We start from the raw sequence: 27,660 nt of genomic DNA on the forward strand, positions 1-27,660 counted from the left end.
AGATTATTTTTTTAAAAGGCAAGAACATGTACACAATAAAACATATTAAATGAGTTTACGAATCTCCTACAGCTCATCTGAAGCTGGACACGAGCCAAGAATAAAGCAGGTATCTCCCCCTCTGGACGGACACACTAAGATGCTGGAACATGGTAAGTGTAACAAATACCTTTTAATGTTGAAGGGAACATTAAATGTAAGCAAAAAAAAAGAAAAAATGCAATGAAACTAACTATATATTTCAACTACCACCTGGGGTCCTCATCAGCAGTATATACATTAGAGGAAGGAGGGCAATTTATACAGGGGTGACATGTCCAGTGAAAAGCTACAATAGGACTACTGGGCACACCACTGGATCATTTATGAAGCTAAAATTTTGAGAAGTCTATAAAAAAAGTTGAACAAATATAAAGTTGAGAGGGTTACATTTGAGAAGTACCTGCAAAACATGGGCCAGTAGGCATAATGCATTGCTCTTACACAATGCATTTGTCAACATATAACAATGGTCAGCATAATGCATTGCTCTTACATAATGCATTGGTCAGCATAATGCATTGCTTACATAATGCATTGGTCAGCATAATACATTCCTTTTACATAATGCATTGGTCAGCATAATACATTCCTCTTACATAATGCATTGCTTGAGTATTTCTGCTTTATGATACATACTGTACAGCCTATGCACAACACAGAATGAGTAAGCCAACTGCTATTTCTGGGAGATAATAAGGAAAATGTAGGTAGTAGGTTGGTAGACAGCAACCGCCCAGGGAGGTCCTACCGTCCTGCCAGGTGAGTGTAAAACGAAAGCCTGTAATTGTTTTACATGATGGTAGGATTGCTGGTGTCTTTTTTTCCGTTTCATAAACATACAAGATTTCAGGTACATCTTGCTACTTCTACTTACACTTAGGTCACTCTACACATACATGTACAAGCATATATATACATACTCCTCTGGGTTTTCTTCTATTTTCTTTCTAGTTCTTGTTCTTGTCTATTTCCTCTTATCTCCATGGGGAAGTGGAGCAGAATTCTTCCTCCTTAAGCCATGCGTGTTGTAAGAGGCGACTAAAATGCCGGGAGCAAGGGGCTAGTAACCCCTTCTCCTGTATATATAACTAAATTTAAAAGGCGAAACTTTCGTTTTTCCTTTTGGGCCACCCTACCTCAGTGGGATATGGCTGGTGCATTGAAAGAAAGAAGAATAAGGAAAATAATACACTTATTGTGGTCACTCAGCTAGCTGGATCATGTCATGTGCATGGCTAAACATAAACAAAGATGCTTATCTACTGATGGCATTGTCAGGTCATACTATGTAACCTAACTAAATGTAACTTAACCTAACCAAACCAAACATAACAATCTTACCTAACCAATAATAACTCAAAAGAATGCCACAGTAAGAATTATCATGGAATCCAATGCAAGACAAAACACACCCCCACTCTTCAAAGACCTTAACCTACTCAACGTACAGAACATCCATACTTACTACTGTGCAACCTACATTTACAGAACCATAAATTCTAATATTAACCATGAACTGAAATGCTTTCTTGACGGTTGCAACAGGACACACAGACAATACCAGACACAAAAGTCTCTATGACATTCCCCGTGTCTGGCTAAACTTCTACAAAATTTCAATGTACATAAAAGGGGCCTAAAATCTGGAACTCCCTGCCTGAAAACTCTAGAACCATAGACTCAACCACCATTTTTAAAACCCCTGTTAAAAAACATATCTCCCTAACACACCCCATCATCAGCTAACCAAATGAAAACCACCTAATTTTCTTTTTGTATCACGAATACATCCAAAACAATATAGTCTTACTTTCGTTATCTATAATTCCCCCCTAATTTACACTTACACCCACCTAAATGACTGTAAACATAAAATTCCTAATATAGCCATTGCCTATTAAATCTTAAGTTAGTCCTAAGTTTGCCTAAGATAATTAGGTATGTATCTAATTATGTATGTATCTAATAATATATGTTCAAACATACTGCGTGTTTGATAGGAGTGAATGGAGACAAATGGTTTTTATTACTTGACGTGCTGTTGGAGTGTGAGCAAAGTAACATTTATGAAGGGGTTCAAGGAAACTGGCAGGCCGGACTTGAGTCCTGGAGATGGGAAGTACAGTGCCTGCACTCTGAAGGAGGGGTGTTAATGTTGCAGTTTAAAAACTGTAGTGTAAAGCACCTTCTGGCAAGACAGTGATGGAGTGAATGATGGTGAAAGTTTTTCTTTTTCGGACCACCCTGCCTTGGTGGGAATCGGCCAGTGTGTTAATAAAATAAAAATAATTAGAAATGCCTAGGCATGCTAGTGGCCTTCTTTGTAATTAATATTTTATAACATGTAAACCACACATTGTAAGCTTTACAAGGAAATAAAGCATCTGATTTTATTTTATTTTGACATTCAGCTGGCGTATGACACAATTCAGCACATACTAAGCATTAATTGGTCAAGACATGCTGTGCAACCAAACTAAATGTACTATTTTTGCTAATATCTCCCAAAATAACAATCTGCACAAGAGATATTTACTAATTCCATGATGTACATAGGCTGTATGAACAGGCTTTTAAAAAGCTTTTAAAATTCTGGACAAAATCCACTGGTTAAACTATACTTTTAACCTCTTTATTTTCAATGTTTATTGCATCATATCTGTAAATTGTGTGTGCAGTACTACATTAGCTATATACTAGATTAATTTAGTGCAATTTTTGCTATTTTTTTAACATTCTTACATAACAGACATACTGACAATCCCCCTTTTAATCCATTACATCAAGGGTTTGCTGTATTATAAATTGTAAACTATAAAGAATAAAAAGGCACAAAACTATGATTGGAGCAATACACAAATAACCCACACATATGAGAAAGAAACTAATGATGAGTTTTTGCCCCTATGTGTGGGTTGAGTAAATTGTAAAATAATGCTCAAATTCCAAGTATTAGTCAGTAACCATGGCCATTTTATTTGCTAGTGATACAGAGGCAATTTCTTTCTCATCTAGACATAATTATACTATATGTATTGGAAACGAATAATAAAATCAAAGTTGTTTAGTAATTTTAGTACACATATTTTCTATTTTACAAATAGAAAATAAATTTTGGTGCTGAAAATTTATCTTAGTAGATAGTACACTGTATTAACTAATTTGTTTACCTACATTGCCAATATATTTTAATTATTTTACTATTTAAGTGATGCCTTTACAATGCCTAGCATCATAGCAATGACAGTAAAGCCCTGTGCAAAAACACGGAATCTCATCATATTCTGGGAAGTTTTGCGTTGACCTGAACTAAAACTCCACAGACCATAGCAAAGGGCTGCTGTTGTTAATCCACATCCTGTAAAAAAAAGTTATTAACAGAGAAAATTATACAAACTCCCAAAATGTAATCTACCAGACATTTTAATGAGAATTATAAAAAAATTTACATCTAGAAAAACAAAATATTGTACAGTAGAACCTCGGCTTATGAATTTAATCCATTCTATGACCTTGTTCATATCCTGATTTGTTCGTATGCCGAGTCAATTTTCCTCATTTAAATTAATTGAAATGCAATTAATCCGTTCCAGCCTCTCAGGAGGCATGACAAAATAATGCTAATATCAACTCTACAGCTTAGTTATCTATCACAATTCATCTAATGTGACATAATAAATAATATTAATAAAATAGAAACATGATATATACTCTAGAATGCATAAAATAGGCCATAATATGGCAAGTGATGGCGACGCTGGCAGCGGCAGAAAGCATCTGCCGTTTACCCTCCCACTCTAGTATCTTCCCAGTCCATAACCCGACACCTAGCTTGTGTTTATCTATGATTAGTGGTGAGGTTGTCACATATGTAACCGCAGGTGTGGTCAAGATAGATGTATATATAGGTGAAGACATGATCACTATGGCCACAGTGGTGGTGGTGGTGGCGGCAGCGGCCAGCTGCCTCACCCTATGCTAGTGCCTTCTTCATTTCTCTAGCTTTTTTCATAGTTTCTCATCACTTCCTGAGCTTCTTGCTGATTGTATGCAAATACTGTCTCTTTGGGCGAGGCATCGTGTAAGAAATTTGTACAATAGTATAAGACAAATTTATGCATCCCAAGGGTCTGCTACGGTCACTCAGAGCGGCACACCTCTTCTTTTTGACCCTTGGTTGGCACTGCGATAGCAATGGTCTAGCAGTACCTACAGCCACCCAGAGGGTTACCAATTTGTATTTTGAAGCATTCGGCACAAAAATATGAAAAAAATAACGAAAAATGTCTAAAAATGACAACATATTATTATTATTATTACTATTATATTGTATGTATTTTTATTATTATTATTATTATTATTATTATTATTATTATTATTATTATTAATACATACATATAATTATTATTAATGCATAATTATAATTACTATTATTATCATTAATTTAGGGAACTGGAGCACAGATCCAATTCCCTAGATCAAGAGCCCATCACCATGTACATACCAATAATAATAATTATTATAACAACAACAACAATAATAATAATAATGATTATAATAATACAATAATAATAATAATAATAACAACAGTAAGGAGAAACTTTAAAAGGCTGCCAGTAGTTGGTGCCACCATCAGCAAAACATTGGTAGCCACTACTAGTACACTTTTCACCTGTCTAGACTTAGTAGTCTATTAGTATTAGGTTAAGTCTGCCCAAAATGCCTCGAGCATGATAGAGGCTTTCTTTGCTCCAATCATATTATGATATGTAAACACACACTGTAACCTTTGCAAATAAATAAATATTTTATTATTTATTTATTTAACCCTTTCAGGGTCCAAGGCCAAAATCAGAAGGGGTGCCCCAGTGTCCAAGAAATTTTGAAAAAAAAAAAAAAAAAAAAATTATTTTTTTTCTTACAGAATTAAAGAGTATATTTTTGTGAAGGTAATAAAACAAAAAAAAAATTCTGATCAGTACTTACCAAGATACAGTGCCGAGAAGTTGACCCAAAATGACCAGGTGGTGGCAACATTGATGATTTCCACGTACGCGCATTACTTTATTTTACGTTTTTTATAGTTTTTTCTTTTCTTTTCTAATTTTTTTCTTTTCCTACTAACATTTAGGGCCTGAGTAACCAATACTGTATATAATGTACACCTACCATCCAACATACGACCTGCTCGACTTACGACCACTCGACTTACGACCGTGTTTTTTATGCCAAATTTCTGGGAAATAAACAACTATTTGTGTTGTACACAGCGTTTATCCTAAACCTTACAGTATAAAATACAGTACTAACAGCATAAAAAGTAAAGTAAAACATGAAATACCAAAATAAAACAATAAAATAAAGTCATTACAAAAATGTGATGTTGATATTCAGTAGTAAAATTCGACTTACGTCCATTTCGACTTACGACTGGTTTCTCGGAATGGAACTCAGTCGTAAGTCGGATGGTAGGTGTATATATATATAAACTTGCTGTAATGAACACAATAACCGCACTAAAGTTATTATCATATTATTGTTTACCACTTTTGTTTATTACAATAAACATGCACAAATCTTGTATAATACTAATGTTCTATCATATATTTACATATTTACAATCACTGGACATGTTTTTAGAACTGCTGGAGCTTGTGGAACTCCTTGAAACAAGGCACCATGCACAGAGGTACCGTACATTCCTCGCACATAAACCGAGTGTCTTTGCGTCTTTGTTGCCGTCGTTTTGTTTGTGCACAGACAATGCATCTCTTCTGAGCAAATTTCGTCTTGGTTGCAGGAAGCTGTATTATGAAATGATCACCTTCCCTCCTCAAACGCTTGGGTATATCCTGAGGAGTTCGAGGACGGTTTTGTATAGCAGGTGTTGTTACCTGGTATTTCATTATGAGTTGTCTGACAACAGACAAACAAAATTCACCATATGGTGGTCTGTTGCCAGTCTTCACTTGGAACATATTATATGCATTGAGCATTGAAATGTCCATGAGATGGAAGAAAAGTTTCATGTACCACTTGTAACTTTTACAAACACAATCAACAAAGCCAATCTGCATATCACATTTGTCAACCAAGCGCATGTTTTGTGTAAAATCAATCACTGTCACTGGTTTTCGAATACGTTCATTAGTCATTCTATCAACTTTGCCACTGTCTTGCATTTTGTTACGGTGAATGGTCGTCAACAATGTGACATCTCGTTTGTCATGCCACCGTAATGCCATGATGTCATTGGCAGTAAACGCCTGCACCTCATCACCATGAGCACCTGCATTGAACCTGGGCATATATTTACGATTAGAACGCACTGTGCCACACACATCTGTCTTATTCACTCGCAAGCAATCACTGAGTAAAGGACTTGTGTACCAGTTATCGGTATATAATGTATGCCCCTTACCAAGATAAGGTGCCATCATGCTTCTCACTATGTCAACTGAGATACCCAAAAACATCCTGGTATCTTTTAATGTTTTACTTCCCGTGTATACAACAATATCCAATACCAGGCCACTGTCACAGTCACAGAGTACAAACAGCTTTATACCAAAGCGTTTCCTCTTGCTCGGTATATACTGCTTGAATGACAGTCTACCTTTGAACAAAATAAAAAATTCATCAAGTACAAGATTCTTGAATGGATAAAAGTACATGCTGAACTTTTCTTTCAGATACATAAAAACATTTCTAATCTTGTATAACCTGTCACTTCTGTCAGGCCTGATTTTGTCAGAGAAGTGCAACATATGTAACAGTAAGATAAACCTGTTCACTGGGATGATTTCACTGAAGACCGGGGTAGAAATTAGCCGATCTGTGGACCAGTATGCTTTTATATTATGCTTATAGACATGAGGCATAAGCATTATTGTTGCAAAAAGCAAATACATTTCTGCAACAGTCGTCTCTTTCCACTGGTGTAGTCTTGACTGTGGTGATATCATCGTATTTGCCATGGTGTACTCAAAATACTTGTTACTTTCCCTGACAATAGTTTCCATCAAGGGCTGGTCAAAGAACAGTTCAAAAAATTCCAGTTCATTGGCAGTGGTTCCAAGGGGACAAGTAGGTAGAATTCCACTTTCAGAGTCATCAAAGTGGTGGGGCTTGGGAACAAAATTGGGATTTTGCTGCCAATCCCACATACGGTTTGCTGGTGGATACTGAACATCATAGACTGGTTGTGCTGGTAGTTGTGGTTGTGGTGGGCTGGTGGCTGATGCTCCGCTTTGTCCTTGAACTGAGGAGTCAGCAGCGTGATTCCCAGCCTGGGCTGATGAGTCATGCATGGCCGTGGCACTACCATCACCACTACCACCACCTACTGATGCCTGTGGTCTATCCATGCCAAGTGTAGCCACATCATCCTCACTTTCAGTCTGTTCCTGGTGTAGGGCCATGGGATGTACTCTGGGATGTACTCCAGGATGTACTCTGGGATGTACTCCGGGATGTACTCCGTCCCCTGGGCACTGCATAGGGAACACTACCCGAGCGCAAGTGGCGGCGTATATACCGACGCTTCACTGGTGAATATGCTGCCTCGCTATCACTACTCAAATGATCGTCAAGAGCAATAAAATCACAATCCACTTCACTATCATCATCATTACTGAAGTCACAGGCCTGGCCACGCGAAAATAATAGTTTTCTCTTGCAATGAGGTACAACTGACCATAACTGAGGAGTGCCCAAACCAGAGGCAGAAGGTTGAGGATCGTCAGGGTTTTCTGAACTATTATCGATATCCTGGTCATTCCTTTCGGTCACTAACTGATCAAAGCCAAAGAATTCGTCTTCATTTCCACTTCCATCAGAGTCAGAACTATCAGATAGGAAGAGGAGAGTCCCAATTTTCCTTGGAGTGAGAGCTGCCTTGCGACGAGGCATGGTGAACAAAGGTAACTGAGCCGGCGTTCCCACAAAGCTATGCGGGAGCCTAGAATTTTTGTTTACGGCATACACACACCACGCAGACCCATTATCTCACATGTAGGCCTACCAGCGTTTTTACACTAAATTTGACGGTGCTAGAATTTTGGCGTAGATCTATGGTTTGGACCCTGAACGTAAAGCCGTAGATCTACAGCACGGACCCTGAAAGGGTTAAGGAACCTCCCTTGAGGGGGAAATTCACATCCTGAAATTTTGTCCGTGTGTAGAAGCAAAAAATCAACCAAATGACAGTTCGTATCCTGAAAAATTTGCATGGCGGAGCACTCGTAAGCCGAGATTCCACTGTATCTGTACATTTTAAGGATATTTATTGTACAACAACAGAAAGACATTTTTTTCCCAGTAAGGAGACACACATCAGTTATATGGTATCTTGATTAAGAATTTTTGGCCAATCATTAATAAAGATTACATATACAGTAACTAATATGGGCATTCTCTTAACAAAGCACTATTATGTACCCCAAACATCCCTGCTCACTCTGTACTACTCTCTAATCTTTACCTACCACAATTCTATTGTTACTCTGCAGAAATCTGCTGAGCGTATGACTTGTTCAGAAATTCAGTGTAAATAATAGGATAAGAAATATGGAACTTGTTGATTGAAAATACCAAAAGTTCCCTATCTGTAAACAGCTTTAACAACATTGTTAAAAAGCACCTGTTAAATCTTACTTAAATGTTATATCTAGTAACCGATCATGAATACTCAGGCATTATCATCACCATTATAATTCTATCACTCCATAAATGAACATCAATGAGCCACTATAAATTTAATGTAAATTGTCTGTAATTATCCAACACATCATTTGCAAGATGTCACATCATACTTATGACTTGAATGAATTACTCATACTGTCACACAATGTTTATAATTATATGCTAGGAATAGAATTAAGTAGAGCCTTTCCTCACTTAGCAACGTAGTACTCGTCTACTGACACCTCGGACTTATCACGGGCTCTCTGACCAGCATTCATACCTAAATGTATATTAGAGCTGATTTCCTCTATTCTGTTTATCTTAATATACAGTACACTACTGTATAAACATTTAAAAATATACCAGAAATGTTATAAATGGTGCAAAGGTGATATTAAAACAATATCAAAGATGGTTGACACAAACTCACTACCATTATAGTATGCTCCTCACTTAGCGATGAATTTGTTTAACGATGTGGTCTCAGAAATGGAACTCTGTCATTAAGTGAGGAGAGGCTGTACTATGTAAATTTTAGGATTAATTTACTTGAAATGCTCTGCATAATAAGTGGCTGTTGGAGTGTGAGCAAAGTAACATTTATGAAGGGGTTCAGGGAAACCAGCAGGCCGGACTTGAGTCCTGGAGATGGGAAGTACAGTGCCTGCACTCTGAAGGAGGGGTGTTAATGTTGCAGTTTAAAAACTGTAGTGTAAAGCACCCTTCTGGCAAGACAGTGATGGAGTGAATGATGGTGAAAATTTTTCTTTTTCAGGCCACCCTGCCTTGGTGGGAATCGGCCAGTGTGATAATAAATAAAAATAATAAGTGGCTATCTATAGAACATACAACTGTTTCAAACTGTATTTGTATTATAACTGGATGAAAACAGTAACCAAATGAACTGTATATGTAATTACTGTAACTTCTATTTGTGTTTGTAGGAAATAAAGATTTTATTTTATTTTAAGTGCCACTACAGTAGCCATATACTACAGATATTACAGTAACTATATACAGATATTACAGTATATGATCTTAAGACATAGGTGCACCATATTTAAAGCAAGAGGCGTGGAGTTAAAAGATAAAGAATCACACATAAAGTGGGAGTTGTCACAGTTGCTCTTTGCTGATGACACTGTGCTCTTGGGAGATTCTGAAGAGAAGTTGCAGAGATTGGTGGATGAATTTGGTAGGGTGTGCAAAAGAAGAAAATTAAAAGTGAATACAGGAAAGAGTAAGGTTATGAGGAGAACAAAAAGATTAGGTGATGAAAGATTGGATATCAGATTGGAGGGAGAGAGTATAGAGGAGGTGAATGTATTCAGATATTTGGGAGTGGACGTGTCAGCGGATGGGTCTATGAAAGATGAGGTGAATCATAGAATTGATGAGGGGAAAAGGGTGAGTGGTGCACTTAGGAGTCTGTGGAGACAAAGAACTTTGCCCTTGGAGGCAAAGAGGGGAATGTATGAGAGTACAGTTTTACCAACGCTCTTATATGGGTGTGAAGCATGGGTGATGAATGTTGCAGCGAGGAGAAGGCTGGAGGCAGTGGAGATGTCATGTCTGAGGGCAATGTGTGGTGTGAATATAATGCAGAGAATTCGTAGTTTGGAAGTTAGGAGGAGGTGCAGGATTACAAAAACTGTTGTCCAGAGTACTGAGGAAGGGTTGTTGAGGTGGTTCGGACATGCAGAGAGAATGGAGCGAAACAGAGTGACTTCAAGAGTGTATCAGTCTGTAGTGGAAGGAAGGCGGGGTAGGGGTCGGCCTAGGAAAGGTTGGAGGGGGGGGTAGAGGAGGTTCTGTGTGCGAGGGGCTTGGACTTCCAGCAGGCATGCGTGAGCGTGTTTGATAGGAGTGAATGGAGACAATTGGTTTTTAATACTTGGCGTGCTGTTGGAGTGTGAGCAAAGTAACATTTATGAAGGGGTTCAGGGAAACCGGCAGGCCGGACTTGAGTCCTGGAGATGGGAAGTACAGTGCCTGCACTCTGAAGGAGGGGTGTTAATGTTGCAGTTTAAAAACTGTAGTGTAAAGCACCCTTCTGGCAAGACAGTGATGGAGTGAATGATGGTGAAAGTTTTTCTTTTTCAGGCCACCCTGCCTTGGTGGGAATCGGCCAGTGTGAAAAAAAAAAAAAAAAATAACGTTGTTGAGATACAGTGGACCCCCAGTTTTCATCCTTAATCCGTTCCAGAAAGGTCAAAATCCGAAATGGATGAAAACTGAAGTAATATTTCCCATAAGAAATAATTTAAATCCAATTAATCCGTTCCACACACCCAAAAATATTAACCAAAAATAAATTTTATGGATAATAACTATAGTGCTGCATCTCTTCAGTGCTTAGCTCTTCCCTGTGGTCATCCACCAACTCTTCCACATCCTGGCCACTCACATCCAACTCCATGGACTTCCCCAAATCTACAATAGATTCCACAACAGGTGTAGGGTTGTCAAGTTTACATTAACTTATATTAAGTTAGTAATAGAACTAGGCATTAAGAAACAATAAAAAGTAAAATACATACACAGTACATTCATTACTTACCTTAAAATATTTGTAGTCTTATTGTAGGGCGAGAAGTGAGTAGTACTTATTTGTAGGAAGTCAGTGTAGGTAGCCAGTAGGTAGCCTGGGCTACACCAACCGGCTACCTACACTGCAGCCCAGAGCCATATTATTACCATCGACATACCATGTTCACTAAGTTTAATCATTTCTAATAACTACCTTTAGATGCCATCATAAACAAAGGGAGAAGTAATGAATAATTCATGCCGAGAATTGTAAACAAAAGTGTTACGTATTAAGGGCAGTGACTGGGCCAATGCAGATTCATACACGTTTTCTCTAATGCTGGACCAGACAAAACGTAATGTTTTCCCTCCACCGACTACCACCCCTCCATAGCATATAAACATTGCATGTCATGTTTATATGTTATGTAATGGGTTTCTTATATAATTTTGAAGAAAATATCATAGATGAATTAATGAAAATGTCTATATTAACATAAAATAAAGCATTTAATGTGCCCAAAAGTGATTATTTTAAAACATACATAGCATATAAACATTGCACGTTTATATGCTATGTAACGTGTTTCTTATATAATTTTGAAGAAAATATTAAAGATGGATTAATGAAAATGTCTATATTAACGTAAAATAAGACATTTAATGTGCCAAACAGTGATTATTATTATGGATTAGTACGTATTATTACTTTGGCGTTAAGACTAGAGGGACACTCTTAGTGAATGAGTAACAAAGGCATGTTTATATGCTATGTAATGTGTTTCTTATATAATTTTGAAGAAAATATCATAGATGGATTAATGAAAATGTCTATATTAACGTAAAATAAGACATTTAATGTGCCAAACAGTGATTATTATTATGGATTAGTACGTATTATTACTTTGGCGTTAAGACTAGAGGGACACTCTTAGTGAATGAGTAACAAAGGCATGTTTATATGCTATGTAATGTGTTTCTTATATAATTTTGAAGAAAATATCATAGATGGATTAATGAAAATGTCTATATTAACGTAAAATAAGACATTTAATGTGCTCAAGAGTAAGTCACAAAAGTATGAGCGGCCCAGGCGGACATGTCTGGTACAGATGATTTCCGAAGACGTACGAAACCCAGGGTAAAAATTTCACCGAAGAAAGTGGTCGAAATCCAAATTGTACGATTTCCGCACCGGACGAAATCCGGGTGTCCACTGTACTGTATTTACTAGCAAATAACAGCTATCATAATTTTTTTAAATATAATGCCTAATAAAAAAAGTCAGCTTGACATATATCAGCACAGTACTCAGATTTACAGTACAGTGGACCCTTGACCAACGATGGCATCGTATAATGTTAAATCTGACTAGTGATACATTTTAAAGCAAAAATTTTGCCTTGACTAGCGCTAAAAAACTTGACCAATGCATCATTTGTTCCATTCGAGACGTGTCCACTTGCGGCCTGAGCGCTCCTCACTTGTCCCATGGGCGCCAGTGTTTACAAGCAGCCAGCCACCGCGGGCGCATCCAAACATATACATGTAATTGGAACATTTCATATTATCACAACGTTTTAAGTGATTGTACCTGCAAAATAAGTCACCATGGGCCCCAAGAAAGCTTCTAGTGCCAACCCTGTGGTAAAAAGGGTGAGAAATACTATCGTACCACAGTCAGCTGCTGCTGCACCATGGTCAGCTGTTGCTGGACCAGTCAGCTGTTGCTGGATCAGTCAGCTGTTGCTGCACCACGGTCAGCTGTTGCTGGATCAGTCAGCTGTTGCTGCACCATGGTCAGCTGTTGCTGGACCAGTCAGCTGTTGCTGCACCATGGTCAGCTGTTGCTGGACCAGTCAGCTGTTGCTGGACCAGTCAGCTGTTGCTGCACCAGTCAGCTGTTGCTGCACCAGTCAGCTGTTGCTGCACCACAGTCAGCTGTTTCTGGACCAGTCAGCTGTTTTTGGACCAGTCAGCTGTTGCTGCACCACGGTCAGCTGTTGCTGGACCAGTCAGCTGTTGCTGCACCACGGTCAGCTGTTGCTGCATCACGGTCAGCTGTTGCTGGATCAGTCAGCTGTTGCTGCACCATGGTCAGCTGTTGCTGCACCACAGTCAGCTGTTGCTTTACCAGTCAGCTGTTGCTGCACCATGGTCAGCTGTTGCTTCACCACGGTCAGCTGTTGCTGGACCAGTCAGCTGTTGCTGGACCAGTCAGCTGTTGCTGCACCATGATCAGCTGTTGCTGGACCAGTCAGATGTTGCTGGTTCAGTCAGCTGTCACTGCACCACGGTCAGCTGTTGCTGGACCAGTCAGCTGTTGCTGGACCAGTCAGCTGTTGCTGCACCACGGTTTCTATAATATATATACACATATATAGTCACTAGATACTTTCATATAACTGCTATTATCTTCATTCAGCAAGCTTGTCTTGTGTGCTAGTGTGTGGCTTATAACTGTTTTGAGTCAGGAGTCGGCGGCTGTCAAAATGACATACTGTCTCATTACTCACTCCCCCTACCGCCTGTCAAAACAATGGGGCCGGATGCTGCTTCCCCTCCATTCTATCTTATTATCTTTCTCCCTCATTCTATCTCTTTCAATCTGTCTCTCTCTTTCTATCTGTCTATCTCTGTCTCACAGGTACACATAAATACAAGTATACATAGTGTAAATTACCTAGGATAACCCAAAAAATCCAGACAAAGTGCTATACTCTGCTTGAAGATGTAACTAAACGTGATGATGCAGTCTTGTGGCTCTCTCTGAGACAGAGAGCTAGACAGATAGACAGGGAGCTTGACAGACAGACAAATAGACAGACAGAAATGTTTGTGTACCAGCAAAAACAAAGGGAGGGCGATGATCATCTAATCTTTTCTTATCAGCTGCACCCTCCCCCACCCTCGTTTACACTCATCAAACGTCAGCTCTTATCAGATGTTATCTCCCCTTATCTTGTCACTGTCATGGGGTGGACTTTTTTTTTCTTGCTTCAAGGGAACAATATTATTACATCTTCTTCTTATTCCTCTTCCTCCTCCTCCTCCTGCTCCTCTTCCTCCTCCTCCTCCAATGCTTTTGGTCTCAAACTCCTCAAAATCATGAAATTGATCTTCAATGACACTTCCATCTGTGTTAGAGCATCACTTGGGAAGAGAAGAATCCCAGATTTGCTGGGGAGTCACATATATCTTACCGCTAAGCATGCTGAAAAAGGACGACTGAAATGCCATTCCCACAATGCACCACTGGCTCCCCGATTTTTTTTATATGGTGCACACTGACCATGGAGACCCATTCTCTCACATGTGGGCCTACCAACTTTCTCCTGTTTGATTTGAAGCTGCTAGAATTTATGCGTAAACAGTCAAAGGGTTAATCTTGTCCCCCAGGATGCGACCCACGACAGTTGACTAACACATAGGTGAACAAGAAAAAATGCCTGGAACTAGTGCTCATATTGGTGAATTTAAGGCCAGCAAAGGTTGGTTTTATTTATTTATTTATTTTATTTATTTAAAAATTTGAGCACACATACAGAGGTACAACAAATACAGGTAAGAGCAGTATGCCAAAGCCACTTATACTATGCATAGCATTACGGGCTGGCTTAAAATTAACTTAAGATTAACTAAGCAATGATGAAATCAGTGATAAAACATTAATGTAAACAGGTTACTATAAAGCACAAGTGAGTATTACAAAGACAGGTCATATGGTTGTATGCATTGTTGTACATTCAGTAGAATGGAGTATTCTGTTAGGTAGTGTATTTAAAAAATAATAAAGTTAGATTGGGTTTTAGGTTTAACATTTATGTGATATAATTGTGAGAAACATTTAAGATATACAATTTATAAGGTTCAGTTATTCAGTATTTATTTGGTTTTGGGTGAGTAAGTGATCTTTGAGAAGAGACTTGAATTTATAAACAGGTAGTGTTTCTTTTATATTTACAGGTAATGAATTCCAGATTTTAGGGCCTTTTATGTGCATTGAGTTTTTACATAGTGTGAGATGGACACGAGGAACATCAAAGAGTGATCTGTGCCTTGTGTTATGGTCATGTGTTCTGTTGAGGTTGGCAAGGAGATGTTTGAGGGGAGGGTTAATATCAGAGTTAAGTGTTCTATGTATGTAATAGGTGCAGTAGTAAGTATGGATGTTTTGTATGGTGAGGAGGTTTAGTGTATTGAATATTGGTGGAGTGTGCTGCCTATAGTGAGAATTTGTAGTGGCATACACAGTGTGATAAGGCATGGTGAAGCTGAAAAATTCCAACCCCAACAAGTGTTCAATTGTGACGAAACAGGCCTGTTCTGGAAGACAATGCCAAACAGGACCTACATTACTCAGGAGGAAAAGGCACTCCCAGGACATAAGCTATTAGGACTTGACACCTCAAGTCCTAATGGAAGGGGATTCCCCTTCTAAACACTAACACCATCCACACTCTCTCCTCCTCCCATCCCATCAATCATCACCAGATCTTCAATAAAGGTAAGTGTCATGTAATTGTACATGTCTTCTTCAGTTTGTGTGTATTAAAATTAATATTTCATGTGGTAAAAAATTTTTTTTTTTCATACTTTGGGGTGTCTTGCACGGATTAATTTGATTTCCATTATTTCTTATGGGGAAAATTAACTTGACTAACGATAATTTTGACTAACGATGAGCTCTCAGGAACGGATTAATATCGTTGGTCGAGGGTCCACTGCATTGGTTTAAGATGAGACTGGCACACCCAAATGTGGCCACACTATAAAGAGTTCTGCACCTCTTGATTCAGTCTACATGGTCACTGATCTGATTTCTTACTTTAGCCAGTTTAAGACAAATTATCTCACATAGACAAACCCATAAAATACTGAGGTTACTTGTCTGGTAGCCAAGTGGATGAACATAAACATACCAAACCACGTTGCTGGAAGTACCCCACATTTTGTCTATTTCTGAATTACAGTGGACCCCCGCATAACAATATTAATCCGTTCCTGAGAGCTCATTGTTATGCGAAATTATCGTTATGCGAATGAATTTTCCCCACAAGAAATAATGGAAATCAAATTAATCCGTGCAAGACACCCAAAAGTATGAAAAAAAAATTTTTACCACATGAAATATACATTTTCCTATACACAAAGAGAAGGATGCATGTACAATAGTAGAGTAGTACATGCACAATATATATTGTGCATGTACTACTCTACTAAATGAAGAATAAATGACGCCTTTATTGAAGATGCAGCAATGACTGATGAGACACTGTGTCCTGGGAGTGCCTTTTCCTCCTGAGTACTGTAGATCCTGTTTGGCATTTTCTTCCAGAACAGGCCTCATCACACTGTGTATGCCACTACGATTCTTAAATCTCTCAAACCAACCTTTGCTGGCTTTAAATTCACCAATATGAGCACTAGTTCCAGGCGCTTTTCCCTGTTCACCTGGGTGTTAGTCGACTGGTGTGGGTTGCATCCTGGGAGACAAGATTAAGGACCCCAATGGAAATAAGTTAGACAGTCTTCAATGACAATAACTTTTTTGGGTTATCCTGGGTAGCTAACCCTCTGGGGTTAATTGTTTCTTGGTATTCTCAATAAGCCACACCAGCATCGGTACTACAGCAGCAGCAGCAGCAGCAGCTGACAGTGCTACAGCAGCAGCTGACAGTGCTACAGCAGCAGCAGACGGTGCTACAGCAGCAGCAGACGGTACTACAGCAGCAGTAGACGGTACTACAGCAGCAGCTGATGGTGGTACAGCAGCAGCAGCAGCTGACAGTGCTACAGCAGCAGCAGCAGCTGACAGTGCTACAGCAGCAGCAGCTGACAGTGCAGCAGCAGCTCACAGTGCTACAGCAGCAGCAGATGATGCTACAGCAGCAGCAGACGGTACTACAGCAGCAGCAGCTGACAGTGGTACAGCAGCAGCAGCAGCTGATGGTGCTACAGCAGCAGCAGCTGACAGTGCTACAGCAGCAGCAGCAGCTGACAGTGCTACAGCAGCAGCAGCAGCTGACAGTGCAGCAGCAGCTGACAGTGCTACAGCAGCAGCAGCAGACGGTACTACAGCAGCAGCAGCTGACGGTGGTACAGCAGCAGCAGCAGCTGATGGTGCTACAGCAGCAGCAGCAGCAGCAGCAGCTGACAGTGCAGCAGCAGCAGCTGACAGTGCAGCAGCAGCAGCTAACAGTGCAGCAGCAGCAGCTGACAGTGCTACAGCAGCAGCAGACGATGCTACAGCAGCAGCAGACGATGCTACAGCAGCAGCAGACGATGCTACAGCAGCAGCAGACGATGCTACAGCAGCAGCAGATGGTACTACAGCAGCAGCAGCAGCAGCAGACGGTACTACAGCAGCAGCAGCAGCAGCAGCAGACGGTACTACAGCAGCAGCAGCAGCTGACGGTGGTACAGCAGCAGCTGACGGTGCTACAGCAGCAGCAGAAGCAGCAGCTGACAGTGCTACAGCAGCAGCAGCAGCAGCTGACAGTGCTACCGCAGCAGCAGACGATGCTACAGCAGCAGCAGACGGTACTACAGCAGCAGCAGACGGTACTACAGCAGCAGTAGACGGTACTACAGCAGCAGCAGCAGCTGATGGTGGTACAGCAGCAGCAGCAGTAGCTGACAGTGCTACAACAGCAGCAGCAGCAGCAGCAGCAGCTGGCAGTGCAGCAGCAGCTGACAGTGCTACAGCAGCAGCAGACGATGCTACAGCAGCAGCAGATGGTACTACAGCAGCAGCAGCTGATGGTGATACAGCAGCAGCAGCAGCTGATGGTGCTACAGCAGCAGCAGCAGCTGACGGTGCTACAGCAGCAGCAGCAGCTGACAGTGCTACAGCAGCAGCAGCAGCTGACAGTGCAGCAGCAGCAGCAGCTGACAGTGCTACAGCAGCAGCAGACGATGCTACAGCAGCAGCAGACGATGCTACAGCAGCAGCAGATGGTACTACAGCAGCAGCAGCAGCAGCAGCTGACGGTGGTACAGCAGCAGCAGCAGCTGACGGTGCTACAGCAGCAGCAGCTGACAGTGCTACAGCAGCAGCAGCAGCAGCAGCTGACAGTGCTACAGCAGCAGCTGACAGTGCAGCAGCAGCTGACAGTGCTACAGCAGCAGCTGACAGTGCTACAGCAGCAGCAGACGATGCTACAGCAGCAGCAGACGGTACTACAGCAGCAGCAGCAGCAGCTGACGGTGGTACAGCAGCAGCAGCTGATGGTGCTACAGCAGCAGCAGCTGACAGTGCTACAGCAGCAGCAGCATCAGCAGTTGACCATGGTACCACAGTATTTTGATAATATTTCTCACCCTTTTTACCACAGGGTTGGCACTAGAAGCTTTCTTGGGGCCCATGGTCACTTATTTTGCAGATAAAATCACCAAAAACACTGTAATAATACAAAATATTACGATTGTATGCTTGGATGTTACCGCGGAGGCTGGCTTGTAAACAATGTTACCGGCGGAACATGTGAGGCCGGCTCAGGCTGCACATTAGATGCGTCTCGGACGAATAGTGTTGAGCGGGATTTTTAGCGGTATGCGAGGCAAAATCTTAGCGATAAAATGTATCGGTATGCGGATTTAACGTTATGTGATGCCAATGGTATGCGGGAGTCCACTGTACATATTTGTACATTTCTATAAGTTTGTGTAACTTCACAGCAATCAGCTCAATAGCTGTGGATTTTCAGGCACCCAGTTACCTGTTTAATAGCCTTGGTGTGGAGTTAATAAAAGTATTAGTTAGAGGGCTGAAGAGGGTTTGTTGAGGTGGTTTGGTCGTTTAGAGAGAATGGATCAAAGTAGAATGACATGGAGAGTGTATAAATCTGTAGGGAAAGGAAGGCGGGGTAGGGGTCGTCCTCGAAATGGTTGGAGGGAGGGGGTAAAGGAGGTGTTGTGGGCGATGGGTTTGGATTTCCAGCAAGCATGCGTGAGCATGTTAGATAAGAGTGAATGGAGACAAATGGTATTTGGGACCTGACGATCTGTTGGAGTGTGAGCAGGGTAATATTTAGTGAAGGGATTCAGGGAAACCGGTTATTTTTATATAGCCGGACTTGAGTCCTGGAATTGGGAAGTACAATGCCTGCACCCTAAAGGAAGGGTTTCGGGATATTAGCAGTTTTGAGGGATATGTTGTGTATCTTTATACGTATATGCTTCCAAACTGTTGTGTTCTGAGGACCTCTGCAAAAACAGTGATTATGTGTGAGTGAGGTGAAAGTGTTGAATGATGATGAAAGTATTTTCTTTTTGGGGATTTTTCTTTCTTTTTTGGGTCACCCTGCCTCGGTGGGAGACTGCCGACTTGTTGAAAAAAAAAAATGATATATATATACATGTATGTTGTGCCGAATATGTAAAACTGGTCAATTAGCAAGAACTCATTTAAAATTAAGTCCTTTCTAAAAATTTCTCTTATACGTTTAAAGATACATTTTTTTTCATTAATGTTAACGTAAATTTTTTTAATTTTGCACCAAAAGAATCTTAGAAAACTTACCTAACCTTATTATAACAAGAACAATTTATTTTAGCCTAACCCAACTATATATATTTTAGATTTGTTTACAGTAATTTAATACTAAACAAACACAGTGAAATACATTTTTTTTGTTAGGTTAAGAATGATTTTGGCGAAATTATTGCATACACAAATTTTCACTTGTCCTATATGGCAAGATGAGCGTTGCTATTTAAGCCAAGATCGCAAGTTCTGCCTATTCGGCACGACACACACACACACACACACACACACACACACACACACACACATATATAAATATATATATATATATATATATATATATATATATATATATATATATATCTATATATATATATATATATATATATATATATATATATATGGATTTGTCACTTAAAAACAGAGTAGGGGAGTTAGTAGATGGGGAGTGGGAGGTATTAGGTAGATGGCGAGAATATTTTGAGGAACTTTTAAATGTTAAGGAAGAAAGGGAGGCGGTAATTTCATGCACTGGCCAGGGAGGTATACCATCTTTTAGGAGTGAAGAAGAGCAGAATGTAAGTGTGGTGGAGGTATGTGAGGCATTACGTAGAATGAAAGGGGGTAAAGCAGCTGGAACTGATGGGATCATGACAGAAATGTTAAAAGCAGGGGGGGATATAGTGTTGGAGTGGTTGGTACTTTTGTTTAATAAATGTATGAAAGAGGGGAAGGTACCTAGGGATTGGCGGAGAGCATGTATAGTCCCTTTATATAAAGGGAAAGGGGACAAAAGAGATTGTAAAAATTATAGAGGAATAAGTTTACTGAGTATACCAGGAAAAGTATACGGTAGGGTTATAATTGAAAGAATTAGAGGTAAGACAGAATGTAGAATTGCGGACGAGCAAGGAGGCTTCAGAGTGGGTAGGGGATGTGTAGATCAAGTGTTTACATTGAAGCATATATGTGAACAGTATTTAGATAAAGGTAGGGAAGTTTTTATTGCATTTATGGATTTAGAAAAGGCATATGATAGAGTGGATAGAGGAGCAATGTGGCAGATGTTGCAAGTATATGGAATAGGTGGTAAGTTACTAAATGCTATAAAGAGCTTTTATGAGGATAGTGAGGCTCAGGTTAGGGTGTGTAGAAGAGAGGGAGAATACTTCCCGGTAAAAGTAGGTCTTAGACAGGGATGTGTAATGTCACCATGGTTGTTTAATATATTTATAGATGGGGTTGTAAAAGAAGTAAATGCTAGGGTGTTCGGGAGAGGGGTGGGATTAAATTATGGGGAATCAAATTCAAAATGGGAATTGACACAGTTACTTTTTGCTGATGATACTGTGCTTATGGGAGATTCTAAAGAAAAATTGCAAAGGTTAGTGGATGAGTTTGAGAATGTGTGTAAAGGTAGAAAGTTGAAAGTGAACATAGAAAAGAGTAAGGTGATGAGGGTATCAAATGATTTAGATAAAGAAAAATTGGATATCAAATTGGGGAGGAGGAGTATGGAAGAAGTGAATGTTTTCAGATACTTGGGAGTTGACGTGTCGGCGGATGGATTTATGAAGGATGAGGTTAATCATAGAATTGATGAGGGAAAAAAGGTGAGTGGTGCGTTGAGGTATATGTGGAGTCAAAAAACGTTATCTATGGAGACAAAGAAGGGAATGTATGAAAGTATAGTAGTACCAACACTCTTATATGGATGTGAAGCTTGGGTGGTAAATGCAGCAGCGAGGAGACGGTTGGAGGCAGTGGAGATGTCCTGTCTAAGGGCAATGTGTGGTGTAAATATTATGCAGAAAATTCGGAGTGTGGAAATTAGGAGAAGGTGTGGAGTTAATAAAAGCATTAGTCAGAGGGCAGAAGAGGGGTTGTTGAGGTGGTTTGGTCATTTAGAGAGAATGGATCAAAGTAGAATGACATGGAAAGCATATAAATCTATAGGGGAAGGAAAGAGGGGTAGGGGTCGTCCTCGAAAGGGTTGGAAAGAGGGGGTAAAGGAGGTTTTGTGGGCGAGGAGCTTGGACTTCCAGCAAGCGTGCATGAGCGTGTTAGATAGGAGTGAATGGAGACGAATGATACTTGGGACCTGACGATCTGTTGGAGTGTGAGCAGGGTAATATTTAGTGAAGGGATTCAGGGAAACCGGTTATTTTCATATAGCCGGACTTGAGTCCTGGAATTGGGAAGTACAATGCCTGCACTCTAAAGGAAGGGTTTCGGGATATTAGCAGTTTTGAGGGATATGTTGTGTATCTTTATACGTATATGCTTCCAAACTGTTGTGTTCTGAGGACCTCTGCAAAAACAGTGATTATGTGTGAGTGAGGTGAAAGTGTTGAATGATGATGAAAGTATTTTCTTTTTGGGGATTTTTCTTTCTTTTTTGGGTCACCCTGCCTCGGTGGGAGACTGCCGACTTGTTGAAAAAAAAAAAATGATATATATATACATGTATGTTGTGCCGAATATGTAAAACTGGTCAATTAGCAAGAACTCATTTAAAATTAAGTCCTTTCTAAAAATTTCTCTTATACGTTTAAAGATACATTTTTTTTCATTAATGTTAACGTAAAATTTTTTAATTTTGCACCAAAAGAATCTTAGAAAACTTACCTAACCTTATTATAACAAGAACAATTTATTTTAGCCTAACCCAACTATATATATTTTAGAATTGTTTACAGTAATTTAATACTAAACAAACACAGTGAAATACATTTTTTTTGTTAGGTTAAGAATGATTTTGGCGAAATTATTGCATACACAAATTTTCACTTGTCCTATATGGCAAGATGAGCGTTGCTATTTAAGCCAAGATCGCAAGTTCTGCCTATTCGGCACGACACACACACACACATATATATATATATATATATATATATATATATATATATATATATATATATATATATATATATATTATATACATACTATTCATGTAAAAAGTGTTAACACATAGGAGGCATGCAACACTGGACAACACAAAAGCATTAGTTTTTTAAAGAGCATCAGAAATTCAACACATAAAGTATCAGTAAAAGCCAGTGTAATCTTACACAAAAACCATTAATTGTACATAAAGTATTAAGAAAAAAAGCAGCTTATATTTATTTTTGGGGCTAGTCTGATCCCCTCTCTTCATGCATAATGGAAATTACCAAAAAACTCTCTAACCATCTTCAAGGGAGAACTGGATAAGTTCAAGTCAGTTCCTGATTAGTCTGGCTGTCATGCATATGTTGGACTGTGTGCGGCTAGCACTAGCAACCTAATTAACCAAGCCATCCACCTGGTCTAGTCTGGGACTGGGCTGCAAGGGATTTGACCCGTTAAACACACTCCAGTTGATCCCAGGTGCTACAGGTAGGTAGTCCTTTATTTCATTTTATTTTAAAATACACTAATGTACTAGCCATAAAAAATACTTTTATGAGGGGAAAAATATGTTAGGTGATTGATATAGGTTGCATTCAGGGAAAATGGATTAAAAGACCCCCAGTGACAATCAGACTACAATTTTTTATTCCAAATTACTGCATACACAAAATAATCCAAATTTTTTATTCCAAATTACTGCATACACAAAATAATCCAAAGGCCCATAAGATGCACAACCCTCAATGAAATCCTGACTTTATTAGGTCATCCTGAGTTAATAATCCAAAGAAAATCTTAATACTTCTTTAAGAGCACCTCTCCACAAAAAAAAAAAAAAAAGAGTTCTACTCACCAACTGGTACAAATGGATTTTCTTGAAACTTCCTCTTGAACTTATCACCAGACAATTCTTGTGGGTGCTCGGAACCAATATCCTTCTTCAGCGTGATCCAGTCCAGGTCACTCAACATTTCCTGTGATGCAGCAGCAGACACATCGTTTGTCTTGTCATCTACCATCCTCACGCTAGAAGCAAAACAATTTCCTGTGTAAGCTATACCACATACACACTTTTCCTGAGAAACTATACCACATACACACTTCCCTGTGTCAACTGTACCACATACACCCTTCCCTGTGTCAACTGTACCACATACACCCTTCCCTGTGTCAACTGTACCACATACACCCTTCCCTGTGTAAACTGTACCATATACACCCTTCCCTGTGTAAACTGAACCATATACACCCTTTCCTGTGCAAACTATACCACATACACACTTTCCTGTGCAAACTAGATCACATACATACTTCCTCAGTGTAAACTATACCACATACACACTTTAAAGAATATGAAATTATACCACATACACCTTTCCCTGTGTAAACTGTACCACATACACCCTTTCCTGTGCAAACTATACCTCATACACTTTCCTGTGCAAACTAGACCACATACACACTTCCCTGTGTAAATTGTACAACATACACCTTTCCCTGTGTCAATTGTACAACATACACCTTTCCCTGTGTCAATTGTACAACATACACCTTTCCCTGTGTCAATTGTACAACATACACCTTTCCCTGTGTCAGTTGTACCACATACACCCTTCCCTGTGTCAACTGCACCATGTACACCCTTCCCTGTGTCAACTGCACCATGTACACCCTTCCCTGTGTAAAGTGTACCACATATACACTTCCCTGTGTAAACTGTACCACATAAACACACTTTAAAGAATATGAAATTATACCATGTACACCCTTCCCTGTGTCAACTGTACCAGATACACACTTCCCTGTGTAAATTGTACTACATACACACACTTTAAAGAATATGAAATTATATATGATAAAGCACAAGTATTCTATGTATGCAGTTAAGTTATATAGTTGCTTTCATTTTCAAGGTCATAACTGCGAGTGATTTCTACTGTACTTTATAGCTGGGCTTTTAATATTTCCATATTTATTTCCATATTACAAAGATCTCAATGAAAATAAGTCACTGGCTTTTAATAATAAGATAATACAAAGATCCCAATGAAAGTAAGTCAAAACATTTTTGAGTTATCTTAGATAATTTACATGTTACTATGCCTGCTAATTGTAATTCACGTAAATTTATTTAACTGTACTTTTGTGTAACTGTGGCCTGGCTTGCAAGGCTCTCGCTTCACATGCCGAGGTCCTGGGTTCAATTCCTAGCAAGGTAGAAGCATTTCAATGCATTTCCTTACACCTGTTGTCCTGTTCACCTAGCAGCAAATAGGTACTTGGGTGTTAGTCGACTGGTGTGGGTCGCATCCTGGGGGACAAGATTGAGGACCCCAATATAATATAATATCTTTATTCACTACAAGTACATGTACAAGGTATACAGTCCTAGCTGACATCAATGACATACTACTATATAGAAAGCTGCTTGTTATGCTGAGCATTTCAGGCAAATTAGGTCCGTGTCCCAGGATGCGACCCAAACCAGTCGACTAACACTCAAGTACCCATTTTACTGATGGGTGAACATAGACAACAGGGGTAAAGAAACGCGCACAATGCTTCTACCCTGCCTGAGAATCGAACCTAAACCCTCGCCGTGTGAAGCGAGAGCTTTTATCACCAGGCCACTGCCTTTCTTGGGTTAAATAACAAGAAGGCACAATACCGTGACTGGAACGATACACAAATAACCCGCACATAAAAGAGAGAAGCTTACGACGACGTTTCGCTCCGACTTGGACTTTGTCAATGGTCCAAGTCGGACCGAAACGTCGTCGTAAGCTTCTCTCTTTTATGTGCGGGTTATTTGTGTATTTCTAGGGTTATCCTGGGTGGCTAACCCTCCTGAGTTAAAAATCCGAACGAAATCTTATCTTATCTTACTTAACGACGGTGATAATTTGAGTTTATTTTCTTCTTCTGTTGGGTTTCAGGGCCACTGCCAGCATACGCCGTAATTTGAGTTGATCTTTTTCTTCTTATTATTGTTGGGGTTTATAGAGCCACTAACAGTGTACGCCGTACCGAGCCTTCCTTCCAGGGTCCGCTATTGAAACTTTGACCAAAGCAGAAGTTGACTAGTGGCAGTAAGTATTATATGTCTTCAGTGCGCCCCGAGGTCAGTAAGAAGGTGCAAGTACTGGCCAGGATCTCCTGAGGATCTAGAGAGTCAAACATTTTCTCAGGTTGATGTTGTCATTGTTGGCATTCATCTTGTGGAGTTTGGAAGGGTCCTTAAAGGCTTAAACTGTTTCGTGCTCTATAATAAAAATAATAATAAGATAAGATTTCGTTCAGATTTTTAACCCCTGAGGGTTAGCCACCCAGGATAACCCAAGAAAGTCAGTGCGTCATCTCTCAGTAGTACCAGTTACCAGTAACCAGTTACCAGTAGATGACTCACTACCAACCGTCTGTGTGAATCACTGACTGTTATTCACGTTGCTGCTGACCATAGCATGTTTTTAAACACCGCTCACCCTCTAGGCACTGGTGGGGCAGTCTGAGATAGGGAACAGAGAGAGGCGGAGTCATCCACTCCACCGAATTTGTTCATTCCTCCAATAAGAACGAACAGATCCCATGTGGTCTGGTGTGATTCGATTCCTGCTCCAGGAAGATCTTATTCTGACTGTGAAGCCACCGGCACCCATCAGTGACTTTGTCATGAACCAAGAATTACTGTATCGAACAGCCGAGTTGGGTACTCCAGCAGAAGAGTATACCAGTTAGTAATTCCACTGTCACTAGTGAATGTAGCCTTACAGCTAGTTCACGATGTACCAGGTGTTGCGCACCCTGGTATGGATCGTTCAGTAAAACAAGCCAAATTGAAATACTTTTGGCCTCGTATGGCAACTGATATTTCTGAGTATGTTAAGAAATGTAGTGTCTGCATGCAACATAAAGGTAATGCTAATGGTCCTAATCCAATCCAAGTGTATCCAACTACTAGCGAACCGTGGGAAAGAGTTGCGCTAGATTTGTTAACTAATTTCCAATGTTTCCTCCAGGGCAACAAACATCTGTGTGCTATGGTAGACCATTTTACCAGATATTGTGAGTTAGTTCCTATTGCAGATAAGACTACAGAGACAGTAGCTAAAGCGTTTAAAGAACGCATTATCTGCAGGCATACCACCCCTAAGTCCCTAGTAACAGATAATGGAGGTGAATTCTGTAATAAGATTCTTGAAAATTTGTGTACCTTGTACAAGATCTCTAAATCCACCATTGTTCCTCATCATCCTGCCAGCAATGGGTTAGCGGAACGAACCAATAAGAAAGTACTTGATGTCTTAAGAGCCACTATCAATCCCAACAGTGAAACTTGGGATGAAGTTATACCTGATGTGCAGTGTGCTATAAATTCTGCTTACAGTGTTTCTATAGGTGACACTCCACATTATGCATTGTACGGTGTAGATAAACGTTTGCCTTATGAGTTGCTATATTCTAATTCAAAACCAAATTACAACCCTGATGATTTCATAGCAACTCGTACCAGCTTAGCTCAAAGCGTCTTTAGAGGAATCCGTGAAACACTTCATAAATCAACAGCAGAATTTACAAGAGTCGCAAACACTAGAGCAAAGCCGTCCAAAATCAAGGTTCGAGAGTTATGTTGACTAATTTTAACAAAACGTCTGCAATGCCAAAGCTTGATCAAAAGTTTGTTGGACCTTATCGAGTAGTTGAACATATCACTGGTAATAAGTATAAGGTTAGAGAAATTAGTACTGGTCAGTATAAAGAATCGCATTTAGATCATATGAAGTTAGTATGTGATGATAATGATGTTCCAACCCAGACTAATGTGACAGACTCTGACAATCCTCCTGATCCTGTACTCTCTACCTCTGATACTCAGTCAGACGATCAACCTGAATGTCGTTATTCCCTACGTACACGACAGGTATTGAGAAATCCTCAAGTATCATTTGTAACTACCAAATCAAATTTGCCTCAAATACAGCATGAGTTAGCCAGTGCAACAGAGTTTGATCCTCACAGAGATGACA

At 39.9% G+C, this 27,660-nt stretch overlaps 1 protein-coding gene across 2 annotated transcripts; it reads right to left on the reverse strand.

Moving 5' to 3' along the window:
* Nucleotides 1–218: 218 nt before the first annotated feature.
* On the reverse strand, nucleotides 219–25,682 carry LOC128687428 (HIG1 domain family member 2A, mitochondrial). Of its 2 annotated transcripts, none has more exons than XM_053774902.2 (3): nucleotides 25,523–25,682; nucleotides 23,490–23,662; nucleotides 219–3,400 (listed from the first exon to the last, which is right to left on the reverse strand). In XM_053774902.2, exons 2-3 carry the CDS (start codon nucleotides 23,653–23,655, stop codon nucleotides 3,243–3,245), a joined length of 324 nt encoding a protein of 107 aa, XP_053630877.1. In that variant the 5' UTR covers nucleotides 23,656–23,662; nucleotides 25,523–25,682; the 3' UTR covers nucleotides 219–3,242. The 2 variants fall into 2 exon arrangements, with proteins under 2 accessions (XP_053630877.1, XP_053630878.1); XM_053774903.2 differs by lacking the exon at nucleotides 25,523–25,682 and adding an exon at nucleotides 24,778–24,984.
* Nucleotides 25,683–27,660: the final 1,978 nt, after the last annotated feature.

Source organism: Cherax quadricarinatus, chromosome 40 (assembly GCF_038502225.1).
Source record: "Cherax quadricarinatus isolate ZL_2023a chromosome 40, ASM3850222v1, whole genome shotgun sequence".
Lineage (NCBI taxonomy): Eukaryota > Metazoa > Arthropoda > Malacostraca > Decapoda > Parastacidae > Cherax > Cherax quadricarinatus.